Raw genomic sequence first — 17,942 nt, 5'->3', positions numbered from 1 at the left:
ATGTTCTTATGAAGGCCTCGGCCTCTATGCCCTGTTGTTGGCCCTCCAGAGGAACTGTTGTTGGCCTCTGTGTGAGACAGGATGCTGGACTAGATGGATCACTGGTCTGATCCAGCAGGGCTCCTCTGATGTTCTTATGAAGGCCTCGGCCTCTATGTCCTGTTGTTGATCCTCCAGAGGAACTGGCTGGCTGCTGTGAGAATCAGGATGGTGGACTAGACGGACCATCAATCTGATCCCGCAGGGATCTTCTTTCCCGGGAACACCCTGTTACTAGCCCTGTAGAGGAACTGGTTGGCCACTGTGTGAGGCAGGATGCTGGACTAGATGGACTATTGGTCTGATCCAGCAGGACTCTTCTGATGCTCTTTTCCTTATGAGGAAAGGCTGAAAGAGTTGGGTATGTTTAGCCTGGGAAAGAGAAGGCTTAAGAGGGGACATGATTGCAGTCTTCAAGAATTTGAAGGGCTGTCATGTAGAAGATGGAGCAGATCTATTCTCTCTTGCTCCGGATTGCCAGACTAGATCTAATAGGTGGAAATTACAAGGGAGTCGTTACCGGCTAAATATCAGGAGAGACTTCCTAACTGTAAGAGTGGTTGAGCAGTGGAGCAGTCTGCCTCGGGAGGTGGTAGAGGCTCCTTCGCTGGACGTTTTCAAGCGGAGGCTGGACAGCCATCTTTCTGGTATGTTGTAGGGCTCCCTTTCGGCTACGCTCCTGCAGAGTGCAGGGGGTTGGACTAGACGACCTGCAAGGTCTCTTCCAACTCTAACATTCTATGATTCTATGTTCTTATCCTCCACATTCAGAGGCACTAACCCTCTGAATCCCAGATCCAGGAGGCAACATCAGGGGAAGGCCTCGGCCTTTATGCCCTCCTGTTGGCCATCCAGTGGAGCTGGTTGTCCTCTTGAGTGAGAAAGGATGCTGGACTAGAAGGACTATTGGTCTGATCTAGCAGGGCTCTTCTGAGGTTCTTATGACAACCTCTGTGTTCTAGTATCTTGGGAGAGGGAGAAAAGGTAATTTTATAAACCTTTCTCATGTTGCCCCCTTAAGTCATTTCTTTTCTAAATTGAAAAGTCCCAGGCTCTTCAGCCTTTCCTCACAGGGAAGGCGCCCTCCTCTGTACGTTTCCCAGCTCTGCAATGTCCTTCTGGAGATACAGTGATGAGAACTGCACACGGTATTCCTAATGAGGCCGCAGCATAGATCTACACAGGGGCATTATAATACTGGCTGTTTCATTTTCAGTCTTTTCCTAATAATCCCAACACGGAGTTCGCGGCCCACTGGATTGAGCTATCCACTACGACCCCAAGGTGTTTTCTCCTCAACAAGTTCAGGCTCCATTAGCCCATACTGGAAGTTGGGATTTTTCGTTCCAGTGTGCATCACCTTCCCTTTCCCGTCAGGGAACATCATCTGCCACATTCACCTACCCCATTTTAGTGGGGAAACGTAATTAACCAGCTCCACAGGTGGGGCTAAATTCTGTGAACAGGCAACCCAAACTTTGTGTTAAGAAAAGTTAAATCCTGCAAGCTAGGCAAATGAAGCATTTGGTATATTAGGAGCTGTGGTAACTCAAGGGGTTAAGACGCTACACTGCAGGCTGTGGAAGGTCGGTAGTTCAGCAGTTCGAGACCCGAGTTGCCGCATGACGGAGTGAGCTCTTGGACTGCAGCCAGAGATTGTACTGGTATATCCCACTGTCTTAACATCCGAACTGTGTTAGTTCGAGCCCCGTGCTGGTGTGAGCAGCCAGCCTGTTGTCCCCAGCTCATCGTCAACCCAGCGATTCGAAAGCTTCGGCGAGTAGATAAAATGGGAACCACTCCTTAGAGAGGGTGGGCACACCAATCTCCCTTGTGGGAGGGTGTTAGCTGACGGTCGGGACTTCCTGGTCAAGGTCGGAAAAAGGCGAAAGAACTTTTCGGCTACAAAAAATCCCTGCAGTGGATGTCTCCGGCCAGGCGGTGGCAGTGTGGCGATGTGACATACGGGTCCTGAAGCCTGGTTGACAAGCAGCCGTTCGGAAAATGACTGAGCCAAGCCAGAAGACGTTTACGCCGTGCAGTGACAGCGTGTGCAATTAAATGAATATATGTTGTCCTCCCTATCCCCTATGAACATTGTTAGTCCCCTGTCTAAAATGTGTAACTGTACATCGCTTTGAGCCCACTGGGGAAAGCGATTAATAAATTAAAAGCATCATCATCATCATCATCATCATCATCATCATCATCATCATTACTGAGCAGTCCCTGGGGATTCTGAGACACCAGCAGACACTGCCCACCCGCCTCCCAGCATCTTACTGCCGCATAGTCATAAGGGCTCTTTTTGAAATGAGAGCCACACAGCAGAGAAGAAGAAGAGATTGGATTTATACCCCACCCTTCACTACTTGAAGGAGTCTCAGAGCGACTTACAAACTCCTTTCCCTTCCCCTCCCCACAACAGACACCCTGTGAGGAAGGTGGGGCTGAGAGAGCTCTGACAGAAACTGCCTGTGAGAGAACAGCTCTGAGAGAACTTGTGACTGACCCAAGGTCATGCCAGCAGCTGCATGCGGAGGTGTGGGGAATCAAACCTGGTTCTCCCAGATTAGAGTCTGCGCTCCCAAACACTACACCAAACTGGCTCTCCATGGCTTCGGACTGGGTTACAGGAAGGACTGTCTTCTCCCATAACTTCCTGCCTGGGAACTGGGACCACAAGGAGAGGCCCTCCTGACAGCCCCATCGATCAGAGAAGCTCGTTTGGTGGGTACAGGAGGGAGGGCCTTTTCAGTGGCAGCCCCACGATTATGGAAGAACCTTCTCAGGGAGGCGGGCCTGGCCCCTTCACTTTCAATCTTCAGATGGTTTTATTTCGGACCCGTGTCTGGTTAAGTTTATGAGCAGTCCCGAGCTGTGACTTTAAGTTTTGTTTTTTAGTGTATTTTATTTTATGTATTGTTATCTACAGCTTAAGGCGTCGAGCTCCATAAGGAAGAAAGGCGGCCAATAAAGGTGTTAAAATAAATAAATGAGGAGGCGAGGCCATCACCACCCGAGGCCAAATGAGGGCCAGGGGCAAAGGGAGCAGGAAGAGGCAGGGAGGTCGAGGAGGGTCCGCTGGAGATGCAAGAGGACACCGACGGGGGGACCAAAGACCACCTTATGAAGCAGTCTCTGGGAAGGAACCTAGAAACCTCCTAAACGACATCCAATCCAATAATGTGACCACGCGTCTAGCAGTGTTCCCTCTAAGCGGAGTTAGTGTGAGCTAGCTCACAGTTTCTTAGCCTCTGGCTCACACATTTTTGTCTTCGCTCAGGAAGGACGGGGTTCCAGAGCAAATTCATTTCTGCAGTGGCCAAATCGCTCGCTCACAACTTTAACGCCTGTAGCTCACAAAGTAGAATTTCTGCTCACGAGACTCCGCAGCGTAGAGGACGCGCTGGCGCCCAGGCAAGCCCTTCACCCTCCGTATCCCTGGTGGTGATCCCTGGCCCTGGCCTGGTGGCAGTCTCTGTCAACTTCCATCAGGGCCCTGCAGGACTTAATGTCGTTCCGCCAGGCTTTTGGTTGAGGACGGCAACAGTTTCCCATCATTGCTGGCACCCTCTTTTCTTTTCTCCCATTCTGGTGTTTCTTCTAGTTTGGTGTAGTGGTGAAGTGCGCGGACTCTAATCTGGGAGAACCGGGTTTGATTCCCCCACTCCTCCACTTGCACCTGCTGGATGACCTTGGGCAAGCCACAGTTCTGGCACAGCTGTTCTTGAAAAAGAGCAGTTTCTGTCAAGAGCTCTCTCAGCCCCACCCACCTCACAGGGTGTCTGTTGTGGGGAGGGGAAGGGAAGGAAAAGGGAGTTTGTAAGCTGCTCTGAGACTCCCTTGGGTAATGAAGGGCAGGGTATAAATCCAATCTCCTCTTCTTCTTCTTCCTCCTCCTCCTCCTCCTTAACGTGCCCAAAAGACAGAAGGAACACTCCAGAGTAGGTTTTAGATTAAATTACGTATGCCCTCAGGAGACTATTAAATTAAGGCCCCAGTCACACGGGCAGGAAAATGCGGGGGGGAAGCGTGGCTGTTTGCCCTGGAGCAAAATAACGCGCGGCTGCGCAATCAGACGTCTCATAGAGGTCCCATAGAGGTCCCGTGGTTAGGGGGTAGGTGCCGATCACAGGACAATCCTGTGGCACGGCAAAGAAGCAGCCTCTCTAGCAAAAGGCTCCGTGGGTTTAACCCCTTCCAGGGCGGCAGAGGAATGCAAACTGTGTCCTCCGTCCGGTCCCCTCCAGGAGGAGCGTCAGCCGGGCCGCCCTCCCGCCATGCCCCCCTTGCACCTCCCCCCCTGCCGCCCAGTGCAGAGAGTTCCTCTCCAGCAGGCCGAGCCAGGAGTGGGGGGGGTACGGAAAAGAGGAGGGGGCTGTGTTGTTTGTTTTTAAACGAAGTGTGCGCATGCGCCATTGGGTGCTTGTGCGCATCCCGTGGAGACTTGGGAAAAAAAACACCTTTTAGCTACAGGACATGGGCGGGCGCCGGATGCCACGACCTACCACTGGAAACGCGATCAGGCGCCCGTCCTTGCCCCGCGGTTTCCGGAAACTAGTTTTTTACCCCACATCTTCGGCAGGAAGCCTCGGGTTTGCCACGGGAGCTCTACGCTTCCCAGATGTGGCACTGTGATCGCGCCCGGAAAATCCACCTGTCTTCCGTCTCTGTAGCGTGGCTAATGCTCCGTGTGACCGCAGCCTAAGAATAACTGATTTGTTGGTTTTAATCTGTGGTTTTTTTTTGTATAGTTCTTAACCTGTTATAAAACGGCCAGAGCCTTGTGTACTCGTGGACTGGGCGATCCAGAAATTAAATGAATGAATAAATAAAATGTTCACGGGCCGCAAAAGCAGCCGGGATCACTCACGCCTGCTGGAAGCGCCTCATGCTGTCCAGGATGTTAAACTGCTGCCAACGCTTGGAAAAGTTCACTTTGCCTTCGATGTAATCCGGGTTCCCCAGGTGGACGAAGGTCAAGTCCTGCAGGATGAGGCCTCTGCAGAGAAGGAATGAGAGGCCAGAGAAGACTCCCTGGTTATCACTGAAGCTTGTTACCCGCACGCCCCCTCAAGCGTCTCTCTGAGACGCAAAGGTTATTCAAAGACGCACCAAACAAACAACTGCAAACCAGAGAAGGCGGCCCACCAGTGGGAACCCCCCCCCCCAAAGGAGCAACTACTCACAAGTAGGGTATGCAAGGAGGTTCCACCTCTGAGAGAGCCGCTCGATATGCCCGGAAGGAGGAAGAACTGTCGATCAGTGTGCAGTACTCAGCCAGGCCCTGGCAGGATGCAAGATACAGTGATCAGACAAAATTAAATTTGATTACCTTCTGTCCGATATGAACCATGAAACAATCCGAATAGTGGCTAAACTTTGTGCACAGGTGTACAAAGATCAGAAAATGCATACGGTAGCTTGAGTGAAATGTTTAAAAGTTGCAAAATTTGATCCGTTTGCTTTTATGTAAACCTTTTTGTATGTTGGTCATTGACTGTAAAATAAAATTGTTGTTGTTGTTGTTAAGATGCAGCATGTGACTTTGTTCCGTTGGTTTATTTAGAAAAAGGTGCTGCGCTGAGATCCTCAGAAGACTGAATTCTCGCCTAATACCGTTTCTGGTGGCGATTCTGAGATCCCACGGAATCATGGCGCATACACAACCCCACTCATCCTCAAGGGGCTTCTATAAGGATGACAAAGAGCAGGGCCTTTTCAGCCGTGTCCCCAGGAGAATAGAATGACCTCCCAAGAGAGATTCAGTTGCACACCTCTCCTCAGGCTCTCCAGGTGACTATGCAAAAGACTGAACAACTCAGGGGCTGGGGGGGGGGGGGGTTGGGGGGGGGGGGGGCTGTAAGAAGTGCAGATCCATTCTCAGAGGCGAGAACGTAAGAACAGCCCCGCTGGGTTGGACCAAAGGTCTACGTGGCTCAGCATCCTGTGTCCACCAAGGGCCCAAAAGCGGGGCATGAAGGCAATGGTCTTCCCTCTGCTACTGCCCTCTCGGCAACTGGAACGCAGAGGTACGCTGCCACTGCACCAAGAGGCTACTGTGGCCAGTTTGGTGTAGTGGTTAAGTGCGCGGACTCTAATCTGGGAGAACCGGGTTTGATTCCCCACTCCTCCACTTGCACCTGGCTAGATGACCTTGGGCAAGTCGTAGTTCTGACAAGAGCTGTTCTTGAAAAAGAGCCGTTTCTGTCGGAGCTCTCTCAGCCCCACCTACCTCACAGGGTGTCTGTTGTGGGGAGGGGAAGGGAAAGGAGTTTGTAAGCCGCTCTGAGACACCTTTGGATAGTGAAGGGCGGGGTGTAAATCCAATCTCTTCTTCTTCTTCTACTAGCCTTTGGCAGCACTGGCCTCCGTGTGGTGCAGGGAACCGTGGCCCTGTGGCACCCCAGGGGTCAGAGCAGCCTTCAGCCCTCCTAACTGGCTAGCTCCTGAGGTGTCTAGCAGGAGGAGGGAGACTGGGTGCCGTCAGCCTGCCCAGACATATCAGGCAAATGGGGGTGGGGGGTGGGGAGGCAGAGGTGAGAATGGAGGCCTACAGGACCAGGGCTGGTCGTAGCAGAGCCGGAAGGCCGGAATGTGGGCCTTTTCGGAAGTGGCCCTCGTGCTTTGGAACAGACTCTCTCTCGGGGCCCAAGGAACGAGGGCTGTTTCCAGATAATGTGGCTGCCCCAAGCAAGATACACACAACGCAATACTCCCTCTAAGCTTGCAAATCTTGTGAGCAAAAATTCTACTTGGTGAGCTGCTGGCATTAAAGCTGTGAGCCAGCGATTAGTTTGCTCTGGAGCCCTCCTTCCTGAGCTCAGACAAAAACCTGTGAGCCGGAGGCTAAAAAACGATGAGCTGGCTCATACTCACTCAGCTTAGAGGGAACACTGCACACAAGCGCCCCCCCCCCCCCCGCCCCCGGTTGGCCCGACCCCGGCCCATGGGATGCCGGTCCCCTCCCCTGCTGCTGATAGCTGGGAGTGAACAGCATCACCCCCAGTGAGAGAACCAAGACTTGACTTGGGAAGGGGCCGTGGCTTGGTGGCAGAGCGTCCGCTTGGCCTGCAGGAGTTCCAGGTTCAATCCCCAACATCTCCAGTTAAAGGATCAGGCAGTGGTTGATGTGAAAGGCCTGAATCTGAGAGTATCCTGGGCTATTTTTGGGCAGGAACGCACAGGAACGGAGTTCTGGCTGGCTCCCAAGTTGGCCACGCACAGCAGGAACTCATTAGCATAATAGGCCACACCCAACAGCAGAAACTCATTAGGATTGGCTACATTAGGGGTGTGTGGCCTAACATGCAAAGGAGTTCCTGCTACAAAAAAGCCCTGGGTTTTGACCACAAACAAGGTAAACAGAATAACAAGCAAAAGGTGGGTGTGGCTGGATAACCACACTCCTGGTAACATGGGGGTGCGGCCTAATATGCTAATGAGCTGTGCTGTCAGGGGTGCGGCCTAATATGCTAATGAGTTCCTGCTGTTGGGTGTGGCCTATTATTCTAATGAGTCCCTGCTGGGCTTTTTCTACAAAAAGAGCCCTGACTGGATTCCTGACGACCCTGCAAGCCCTGAGTCGACAAATGCTGGACTTGATGGACTGAGGCCCCTTGGATTTATCTGTTCAGTGTACGGCAGCTTCACGTGCGTCCGTGTGTGACTCGTTCTATGGACGACCCGGTGAGCGGGCCTGATGGCCGAGACACTTTTGCTCAATGTTAAGGAGTGGACCCGCCCTGCACCTGCGCTGCCTTCGGGCCCCAGCTGCAGAAACCCGTGGTGAGCCACCCTGACAGTCTGGACCTAAAGTGCCCCAGGGTGCGACCGCTTGGCGACATGCATTTGTCTGATTTCCCTCTAAGTCCTGGGCCAAGCCTCAGGGCCCCTGGCCTCACCGTGCCTTCCTGTCCCAGGACACAGATGGCCGGCAGATGCAACGCCGAGTTACGGGCACGCCTCGGGGCCAGCAACCGTCGTCCTGTCTTGTGGCGGCACCTTCTATATTCCTTTTTGCCCCTCTGGGATTGCCAGCTCCAAGCCAATGCTCCCTCTCAGCTGCAGAGTCTCGTGAGCAGAAATTCTACTCCGTGAGCTCCTGGAATTAAAGTTGCCAGCGAGCGATTTGGCTGCTGCGTAAATTAGTTTGCTCTGGAGCCGTCCTTCCTGAGCAAAGACAAAAATGAGTGAGCCGGAGGCTAAAAAACTGAGCTGGCTCACACTCACTCAGCTTAGAGGGAACACTGGGCCCAGCAGAGGTAGCCAGTGGGCCAGTTTGGGAAAGGTCTCTTGCTGCTGCTCCAGCCCACTGTCGGAGGTGCATGTGCCGATATTCTGACGGCTAGACTTTTGGGAAGGCAGCATAAAACGTTTCCAAAGCAAACAAATAAATGTGTTCAAAAAAAAGAAAAAAAGAGAGAGAGAGAAAGCTCACCTCTGATGTTTGTTTCTGCCACTCGAGCCGGCGGATGGGTGCCGAATCCAGAGCGGAGAGAATGGCCAAGTAGGAGTTGAAGTTGTTGAGCTTCCGTAAGTGCTGGAGCAAAGAGTGGAGGAGAGAAATCGGAGGCTCTTCAAAGGCATTTCTGGGAGGAGGCTGGGACTGCCTCGAAAAGAATGCCCATCAGGGCCAGGCTGGGCGCGCCCACTTGAACCCAGGTCTGGGGCCTGTTCTCCAATGTGAGGGTCCCTAAGTTCAGTCGCTGGAACTAAGGTAACAGTCTACCTTTGATGGAAGTGACACACATCCTGACTAATGGAATCTTTCACACCAGAATAATCTGAAAAATTGATATGGCTACTATCCAGTTTGGTGTAGTTTGGTGTAATGGTTAAGTGCGCGGACTCTAATCTGGGAGAACCGGGTTTGATTCCCCACTCCTCCACTCGCACCTGCTGATGTGACCTTGGGTCAGTCACAAGCTCTGGCACAGCTGTCCTTGAAAAAGAGCAGTTTGTGTCAGAGTTCTCTCAGCCCCACCCACCTCACAGGGTGTCTGTTGTGGGGAGGGGAAGGGAAAGGAGTTGGTAAGCCGCTCTGAGACTCCAAGTGAAGGGCGGGATATAAATCCAATCTCTTCTCTCTTCTTCTATTTAGGGCCTACGATTTATGGCCTACAATATATATATATATATAAAGGAGCTGCGGTGGCTCAAGTGGTGAAGACGCTGAACTGCAGGCTGTGGAAGGTCGGTAGTTCAGCAGTTCGAGACCTGAGTGCCGTATGACGGAGTGAGCTCCTGTCTCTAGTTCCAGCTCCTGCCAACCTAGCAGTTCGAAAGCAAGAAATTGCAAGTAGATAAATAGGGACCACTTCGGTGGGAAGGTAACAGCGTTCCGTGCGCCTTGGTGTTTAGTCATGCTGGCCTCATGACCACGGAAACGTCTTCGGACAGCGCTGGCTCTTTGGCTTTGAAACGGAGATGAGCACCGCAACCCTAGAGTCGGAGTCGACTGGCTTTCGAGCAAGGGAACCTTTACCTTTTACACACACACACACACACACAAATTTCTTATGTGTACATTTTTGGATGTGTGTCATTGTAATACTAAGAATATTGACCACTGAGGAAGGCCCGAAGGGGCCAAAACACGTATGGTCCTTAGGTCAAAAGATTTTACCCATGTATTTGTATAATAATTAACTTGGTTATACAAGCCTTTTAAGTCTGAAACTTAGACTATTTGTTTTAACTGCTGTATGTTTTAGGTATGTGTACACCTTAATAAACATTTTTTTGTATAATATAGTTTGTAGCTTGACCCTCTCGGTTTGCAGCTGATTTTGGGTTGCGTTTCCCCCCCCCCCCCCTTTTCCAGTTTTTGCAACACGGCTGGCCACCTGGAACTATCTAAATGGCTTTTAGACTCACGCACTGCAGGAACAAACAGCTGGCAGCGCTTACCTTCATGATCTTTATAAATTTCAGCAGCAGCCTCTCTCGGTCTTGCGCTTTCTCCTGCAGCATGATGATCGAACGGACCCTGCGAGTTTGGAGAGAGAGAGAAACAGCATCACCGCAGCCATCAGGGCGGAGCGTCCAAGTGGTTTTCCCGGCCAAGAGGACCTGTGGAGCTGCTAATGGATTACCACCAGCCACACTGGGAAGCTGGCAGAGTTGCCTTGCTGGGTCTGATGGCTCTCGGAAGGAAAAAGCCTTCACCTTTCACAAACTGGAAGGGATGCCCAGCAATCTGCGTTCCTGCTACAGAGAGGGAGCGCCGAGGCGCCTGGACTGGAAGTAACCTCTCTCCGAAGAGGGAACAGAAGGCGCACCAATTCCAGGAACTCTCCAAGTGGATCGCAGAGTCCTCAAAGAGGTGGGGTTGTTGCTACTGGAAGGACTCTGTGTTATGAAGGGAAAGCAGCTGCTTTAGGTCACTTGATCAGACTGGGGGGTCTGATAGGATTTATTTTTATTCTGTTTGAAATTTATCAGTCGCTTTTCTACACAGGGAAGTAATCCAAAGAGGCATACAAATGCATACAGCCACTTGACTGCTGGAGGTGCCTCCACCAGGGCCAGGGAGAAGCATGGCTGAGCTGGGAAGCTGCCACTGAAAACAGGAACTTCGACAGGGCGTCCCTCCCCCTGGGGCCTGAAGCTCTGCGCTCCCCTGCTTCCTCCTCCAGTGGTAGCCATTGGTACAGAAGAAGAAGAAGAAGAGAGGAAGAGACTGGATTCATACCCCGCCCTCCACTCGGAGTCTCAGAGCGGCTTACAATCTCCTTCCCCTTCCCCGCCCCACAACAGACAGCCTGTGAGGCAGGTAGGTGGGGCTGAGAGAGCTCTTTCGAGGACTGCTCTTGAGAGAACAGCTCTGAGAGAACTTGTGACTGACCCAAGATTACACCAGCAGCTGCATGTGGAGGAGTGGGGAATCGAACCCGGCTCTCCCAGATTAGAGTCCGTGCTCCTAACCACTACACCAAACTGAAGAAGACAAGACGGGATTTATACCCCGCCCTTCAGTACCTGAAGGAGTCTCAGAGCAGCTTACAGTCTCCTTTCCCTTCCCCTCCCCACAACAGACACCCTGTGAGGCAGGTGGGGCTGAGAGAGCTCTTTCGAGGACTACCCTTGAGAGAACTTGTGACTGGCCCAAGGTCACACCAGCGGCTGCATGTGGAGGAGTGGGGAATCGAACCCGGCTCTCCCAGATTAGAGTCCCCGCTCCTAACCACTACACCGAACTGGCCCTGGAGGGCAGGACACGTCCAACGAAGACTCCTTGAAATACAGAAAGGCTCCAACTAGACGAGCTTGCGGGACGATCAGGAGGGCAGAATAAGTAGCTGTTGGTTATGTCACTGCCCTCGTGACACGTTTTCCCATGCTGGGCTTTGATGATGTATGGCTATTAGTCATTTTACTTCTCTGACACGGAGACAACGAATGATGCACCCTACCAAACACTGCAGTTTGTTTGCACACTGAGAAATGGACTGCACTTGGCCGCTGGCAGAAAGACTCCTCCTTCCAGGCCTCCCTTTCTGCAGTGGCGTTTTCTCAGGGGTTCAGCGCGGCCCGAGTGGCAAAACAAGGCCCAGACTGACAACCGGGACGTTACCAGGGTGGGGAGAGGGCCCCCCGGGACCTCCTCTTGCTCCCCGTTCCATTCTCTCTCTTACCAGTATGACATGTTATTAAAGTGCTCCGTGAACTGGGTCAGGTTGGGGCTCTTTTCTTCGTTCTGCTCCTTTGCCCACAGCAAGACTTCAGGGATCTGAAAGAGGCAGAAAGGGGAGACCGAGAGTCTTGGAGGGCAGCTACGTTGGTCTGCGGGGGAACAGCCATTGGTCCGATCCAGCAGGGATCTTCTGATGTTCTTATCCTCCACTGACAGAGGCACTGAGCCTCTGAATCCCAGAGCCAGGAGGCAACATCCGGAGAAGGCCTCGTCCCCTGTGCCCTGTTGCTGGCCCTCCAGAGGAACTGGTCAGCCACTGTGTGAGACAGGATGCTGGACTAGATGGACCCCTGGTCTGATCCAGCAGGGCTCTTCTGATGTTCTTATCCTCCACAGACAGAGGCACTGAGCCTCTGAATCCCAGAGCCAGGAGGTAACATCCAGAGGAGGCCTTGGCCTCTCTGCCCTGTTGCTGGCCCTCCAGAGAAACTGGTTGGCCATTGTAGCAGATGGGATGCTGGACTAGATGGACCCCTGGTCTGATCCAGCAGGGCTCTTCTGATGTTCTTATGGGGGAACTACCACAGGAAACGGGCAGCTGGGAGGTCCCGACTCAGGCACTTTGTGGACAGACGTGGCTGGTAGCAAGCATACCTCCAGGGGTCATTTCCTGCAGGAGCGCACAGGAGCGGAGCTCCAGCAGTAAGGAGCCCGGGGGGGTGGGCATCTGCAACAAGCCCCTCCCCCTGCTCCGAGCAGCCCTCAGTCGGGCCACGAGGAGCAAGAAGCAGCCAATAAAGTTGCAGGACCCCCCCCCCAATAGCTAGCAATCCAAAACAGTCCACTGGAGCCTGAGCGGTGGGTGTTGCCTTCTGACACACTTCCGGTGATGTCAGGGGGTGTGTGGCATATGCAAATAAGTTATGCTAATGAGTTATGCCAATGAGCTCCTGCACCTCTTTTTCTACAAAAGGACCCCTGTGGTTGGCCATTGTAGGAGACAGGATGCTAGACTAGATGGACCCCTGGTGTGATCCAGCAGGGCTCTTCTGATGTTTTTATCCTCCACAGACAGAGGCACTGAGCCTCTGAATCCCAGAGCCAGGAGGCAACACCCGGAGAAGGCCCCGGCCTCTCTGCCCTGTTGCTGGTCCTCCAGAGGAACTGGTTGGCCACTGTGTGAGACAGGATGCTGGACTAGATGGACCCCTGGTCTGATCCAGCAGGGCTCTTCTGATGTTCTTATGGGGGAACTACCACAGAAAACGGCAGCTGGGAGGTCCTGACTCAGGCACTTTGTGGACAGACGTGGCTGGTAGCAACCATACCTCTATCTTATAGAAGAGCTCTGCGTCCAGGAGGGTCAGCTGCTCCGCTATCTCGTGGCTATGGAAATCATGGAGGGTCCCGGGTCTGGAAGAGACAAAAGCCAGGGCCTTGAAAGAGGACTGCAAGCGTTTCCCAAACAGCGGGGAAAGTGCACAAGCTGGCGTGAGGCAGAGCATTCAACCCCCCAAGAGAGCCTCCGTTTGAGTTTGTTCTTTCACGAATCAAGGTTCTCAGCGCTCTGGACTGCAAAGACAGGCTTGGAAACACGTCGGCAAAGAGGCCTCACAAAGCCAACGGGGCGGCTGACACTTCTGCTGAAGGGACGGGGCTTCAGCACAGCAGGCAAATCCTTCCCATCATTCACCGGGGCCGCAGAATGCAACTTTTGGGGGGCACACAATGGGGGGTTGGCTTAGCACTGACAGGAGCTTTTCATGCAGGAGGTCCCCAGCTTAACCTCCAGCACCCTCAATGTAAGGTCAGAAATTTGAGGAGCAGCTCCTGGAGTTCCAGAACAGACCGCACTGGGCACGACGGACCAACAGTCTGACTCGGCAGGAGGCGGCTGAATACGTTCAGCCTGTTTTGAGAGGAGGGGCCGTGGCTCGGCGGTCAGACTTTGCACTAAGAAGGTCCCCAGGCCCAACCTCTGCCGTCTGCAGTTCACGGATCTCAGGGAGGAGTGTTGGGGAAGAGCAGCAGCCAGTAAAAATAGACCGTACGGGACTTGAGGGACCAATGCGGGGAGGGCTCCAGGTACACAAAGAACTCTGGGTTGTTTTTTTTAAAAAATGCTGAATCTGTGGAGCCCTGTCCTTGTGCCACTGGAGAACTGGCAACAGGTAAGGGCAACCGAAACGATCAGTTTCTCTCGTAAACAAACACCGTATTCTTTGCTGTCAAATGCCTCCTTGTATTCAACTGGGACAAAAAGGCACTGGATTTTTAGAAATCCAGAAGGTCACAGCTGAAGGGGGAGGAAATAAACAAAATGTAGGCTAACTGAAACGATAGCCTCAAAGAATCAGAAATCAGGTTAAGGTAGGGCGCAAGGAAACTACATGGCTCCTGTCACCAACTCCCCTGACATTTAGGGACCCCACCCAAACAGGGCTCTTCCTGAGATAACTGGACTGAGTTACAGCAATACTACAACCTGGAGGCAGCTCTAAGCACTTTAGAAGAAGAGACTGGATTTATCCCCCGCCCTCCACTCGGAGTCTCAGAGCGGCTTACAATCTCCTTTCCTTTCCCCTCCCCACAACAGACACCCTGTGAGGTAGGTGGGGCTGAGAGAGCTCTTTCCAAAACTGTCCTTGAGAGAACAGCTCTGACAGAACTATGGCTTGCCCAAGGTCATCCAGCAGCTGCAAGGGGAGGAGTGGGGAATCAAACCCCGTTCTCCCAGATTCGAGTCCGCGCACTTCACCACTACGCCAAACTGGCTCTCTCTTAAATGTAACTCAGATTAACTCAACTAACGTCTTCTCAAGTTCTCCCCCCCCCCCCCGGGTTTTTCCTCCCCGTGGTCCCCCCCCCCGGCTTTCCTGACCTGGCTGCCACCCCCCGGGCCGAGAGGGGCTTGATTGAGTTGGTGTATAGCAGAATTTTCTTCTGATCGACTTTGTCGAGGATGTTGTTGCGTAAGACCCGGGCAAGGCTGAGCTCCCCGTTGCAGACCAAACGGAAGACCAGATCCATCAGCAGCTTCAGGATCTCCTCTGTCAACTCCACCAAACTGAGGAAAGCAGAAAGGGGTAAGAAATCCAGAGTTTTAGTCCCTAAAAGCCATCAGGTTAAAAACACTGCATTCAGGTCAACGACTAGGCAGCCGAACGTGATCCGCGTTAAGCGTAGAATTTGGTATTTGGCACGGAACTCTGCACCCTGCGTAGAATTTGGTATTTGGCACGGAACTCTGCACCCTGCCAATCCGAGCTTCTGTTTATTTAAAAAAGAAAAAGCCAGTTGGCTAGCCCTCAAGACTACAGAGGACAGTTTCGCAGCCCACTGAGGACTTGGGGCCCTTGGGGCCCTTCCTCCATGCATGTGTCCAATATCTGTATGGGGAAGCAGATGAATGGCATGTGCCTTACAACTAGCAAAAGGTCAAGTATGCACAATAACTGCAATTAAGATAGAGCTTATTGTAAATATAGTAGGAAAAACCACACCCACACCCATTTCCTTGAAACAAACAAACAAAAAAAGCCCAGCTGCTGGGTCCCGGCTCTTTGTCACGCTGCACCATGACGAGAGCATGGAGCCAGGGAGGGGCTAGGAAGCGGAAGGGGGAAAGGCGAGGGAGACACAAGCGGGCCAGATGGCTCCTGCCGAAACGAAACAGGCCACAGCCGCCACACCCTCTATGGCGAGGGCAGTCCTGTGACGGAAGCCCACAAGATTTACTAGCCGGCAACAGTGTTTTACAAACCAGTTTCCCCACGTGTGTGCGTGTCAGTGATCTGTGGTGCACAGGTAGTCCCGAGAAGCAGGGGTGGATGAAGGCTCACTGGTGCCCGAAGCACTGACCCATCTTGGTGCCCCCCCTCCTTTCCACACTGACCCCCAGTCCATTTTAGTCGTTGACCTGTCTGACCAGATATACAATGCAGGTTGCAGCAATACAAAAATGTATTCATTGGATAACACAATAATAAGAGAAGAAGAAGAGATTGGATTTTTACCCCGCCCTTCACTACCCAAAGGTGTCTCAAAGCGGCTTACAAACTCCTTTCCCTTCCCCTCCCCACAACAGATACCCTGTGAGGTGGGTGGGGCTGAGAGAACTCTGACACAAACTGCCCTTTTTCAAGGACAGCTGTGCCAGAGCTTGTGACTGACCCAAGGTCACATCAGCAGGTGCAAGTGGAGGAGCGGGGAATCAAACCCGGTTCTCCCAGATTAGAGTCCGCGCACTTAACCACTACACCAAACTGGCTCTGTACAAACTGTACTAACTGTACAAACTAAGCCAAGCTTGGCCTACATAAAGTTCTTTTCACCCTTGCCCCAACTTTGTGGTGCCCCCTTTGGCCCTGGTGCCCTAAGCACGTGCTTAGTCTGCTTAAGGGTTAATCCGCCCCTGCCGAGAAGCAGAAAGAAAGAACCCACCTCTGTCCACTTCAGGCCTCCCTCCCCTCTTGCCGGCCACTGGTACCCACCCCGGGAGGCCAGGCGGGCGGCTACTGGCAGCTCTAGCGCATGGGGACTTCCTTCCTCCCGAGTCCTCCTGGCCTCTGCTGAGAGGGACCCCGTGCTACAGGGCAACAGGGACCACCCTCCGGCCGTCATCACAGTCTCCGTTTGGCGGTGTGTGTAGGGGGGGGGGGGGGGGGGGAAACAGCCACTCACCACAGCTCATCCACCACTCGGACCAGGACGAAGAAAGTGTTCTTGCTGACCCGCTTCTTGAACGTGTCCGGACAGTGGCAGAACTTCTCGTATGTGGGGGGGGGGATCAAGTTAAAGGATTAACGAGACAGAGGTGGGCCGCGCGGCCGACTCGGCGGCCAACAGACAGGGAACCCGAGGGGAGCCCCCGGACACGACCCCCGGGTTTGGACCCATGCACAAAGACACACATGCCAGTATTGGTTTTTCCAGCCCCATTCAGACGCCAGACCATGTGATTTCACTCTGGCCATGGCAGCCCTCTCACAAACACTTGCTGAACAGCCGCGGGCGGGGATGCTTCGCGGGTGCACTGCCGTGCACGAAACTGGCCGCATGCACCGTTCCCAGCAGAAGGGCCGCACGCCACCTGAGGCGGGAGATCAGCGATCGGGATCTCTCGCCTCTTTGCGTGGGCTGAAGCAGGCGTGTGAAAGGCCGGGGGATTCGGACTGGGACCCCGGCAGGGTCTCAGCGGCGAGTCACTCTGCCAAAGCAGCCATCGGCTCTGCTGGGGGAAACACCCCGGGAACGTGTAGAATACAGCACCGACAGCGGGAAGAGAAGGCATGGGCCGCGGGCCGGTGTGTGAGGCCTGACGCCCCCTCCCACAGGACCACTGCCCCCTTTCCCAGCTGAGCCTGCCTTCTTGCTTGCCTTCGGAGGAGGGTTTCCATGATCTGGGAGATTGTCGGGGGGTCTGCCCCCGCCCCCCCCCCCCCCCCCGCAGGCGGCGCGGCGCCCTCTCTCGCCTGAGGCATGGCTGACAAGGGCCTGTTAGAACCGGGGGGGACCCAGCAGCCCCAACAGGAAGAAGAGGGAAGACGGGCCCCGCCCCTTCTCGAGCCATGGGGCTTCCTGTAGAGCCAGCACCCAGACCTGGCAGGGGACGGGGGCGGAGCCAAGCCCGGGAGCCTGCCCCACCCGACGCTGAGGGAGGAGAATCGAGGATGCAGCGCTCAAGGGGCACAGCTGCAGACCCTCTTCCCCTGCCCCTCTGAAGGGAGACGGGGATTGGTGGGAGAGGGGAAGGGGTAGACGGGGAGGCGGGTTTAAGCCAGGCAGCTCGGGGCAGGACGGGGAGGAAGAGCGCACGTCTCTCGATGGGGAAGCAGGACGACTGGAGAGAGAGGGTACCCGAGAGTGCGTGAGCGGGAGTGAGGTATAAGGCTGAGACTACCCCCCACCCCCAGCTATATCCGAGGCCTGCCATCCCGTCACTGCCAGCTACAAAATCACAACCCAGAGTCCCCAAATCCAAGAGCGATCGCCCCGGAGGAGCCAGGACCTGACAGAGACCAGCGTAGTTTGGCCCTGGGACACCGTCTCAGTTGTAGCGACTGAGGCTAGAGCTGCCTCCCCCTGCCCCGCAGATCTTTGCCACTCTGCCTTGAGACCGCAGGGAGAAGGTTAGAAACAGGGGTCATTTCCTGCGGGAGCGCACAGGAGCGGAGCTCCGGCAGGAAGGAGCCCAGGGGGCGGGCACATGCAACAAGCCCCGCCCCCCGCTCCCAGCAGCCCTCAGTTGGGCCACGAGGAG

General features: G+C 53.9%; 1 protein-coding gene across 1 annotated transcript in view; it reads right to left on the bottom strand.

Annotated features, from left to right (window-relative positions):
• LOC107125869 (rap guanine nucleotide exchange factor 1) overlaps positions 1 to 17,942 on the bottom strand; it is a gene marked incomplete at its 5' end in the record, with an annotated part of 24,671 nt that overhangs the window by 3,766 nt on the left and 2,963 nt on the right. The window contains 8 exons of the mRNA XM_015429333.1: positions 4,916 to 5,044; positions 5,232 to 5,329; positions 8,483 to 8,584; positions 9,955 to 10,033; positions 11,682 to 11,776; positions 13,009 to 13,093; positions 14,562 to 14,747; positions 16,364 to 16,456. Coding sequence (XP_015284819.1) covers positions 4,916 to 5,044; positions 5,232 to 5,329; positions 8,483 to 8,584; positions 9,955 to 10,033; positions 11,682 to 11,776; positions 13,009 to 13,093; positions 14,562 to 14,747; positions 16,364 to 16,456 — 867 coding nt within the window. The remainder of the gene's footprint in view (positions 1 to 4,915; positions 5,045 to 5,231; positions 5,330 to 8,482; positions 8,585 to 9,954; positions 10,034 to 11,681; positions 11,777 to 13,008; positions 13,094 to 14,561; positions 14,748 to 16,363; positions 16,457 to 17,942) is intronic.

This window comes from Gekko japonicus, unplaced genomic scaffold (assembly GCF_001447785.1).
Source record: "Gekko japonicus isolate JY-2015 unplaced genomic scaffold, Gekko_japonicus_V1.1 scaffold5764, whole genome shotgun sequence".
Taxonomy (NCBI): domain Eukaryota; kingdom Metazoa; phylum Chordata; class Lepidosauria; order Squamata; family Gekkonidae; genus Gekko; species Gekko japonicus.
Note: the sequence above shows the minus strand (reverse complement) of the source record. Positions and strands in the feature narration are given on the sequence as shown.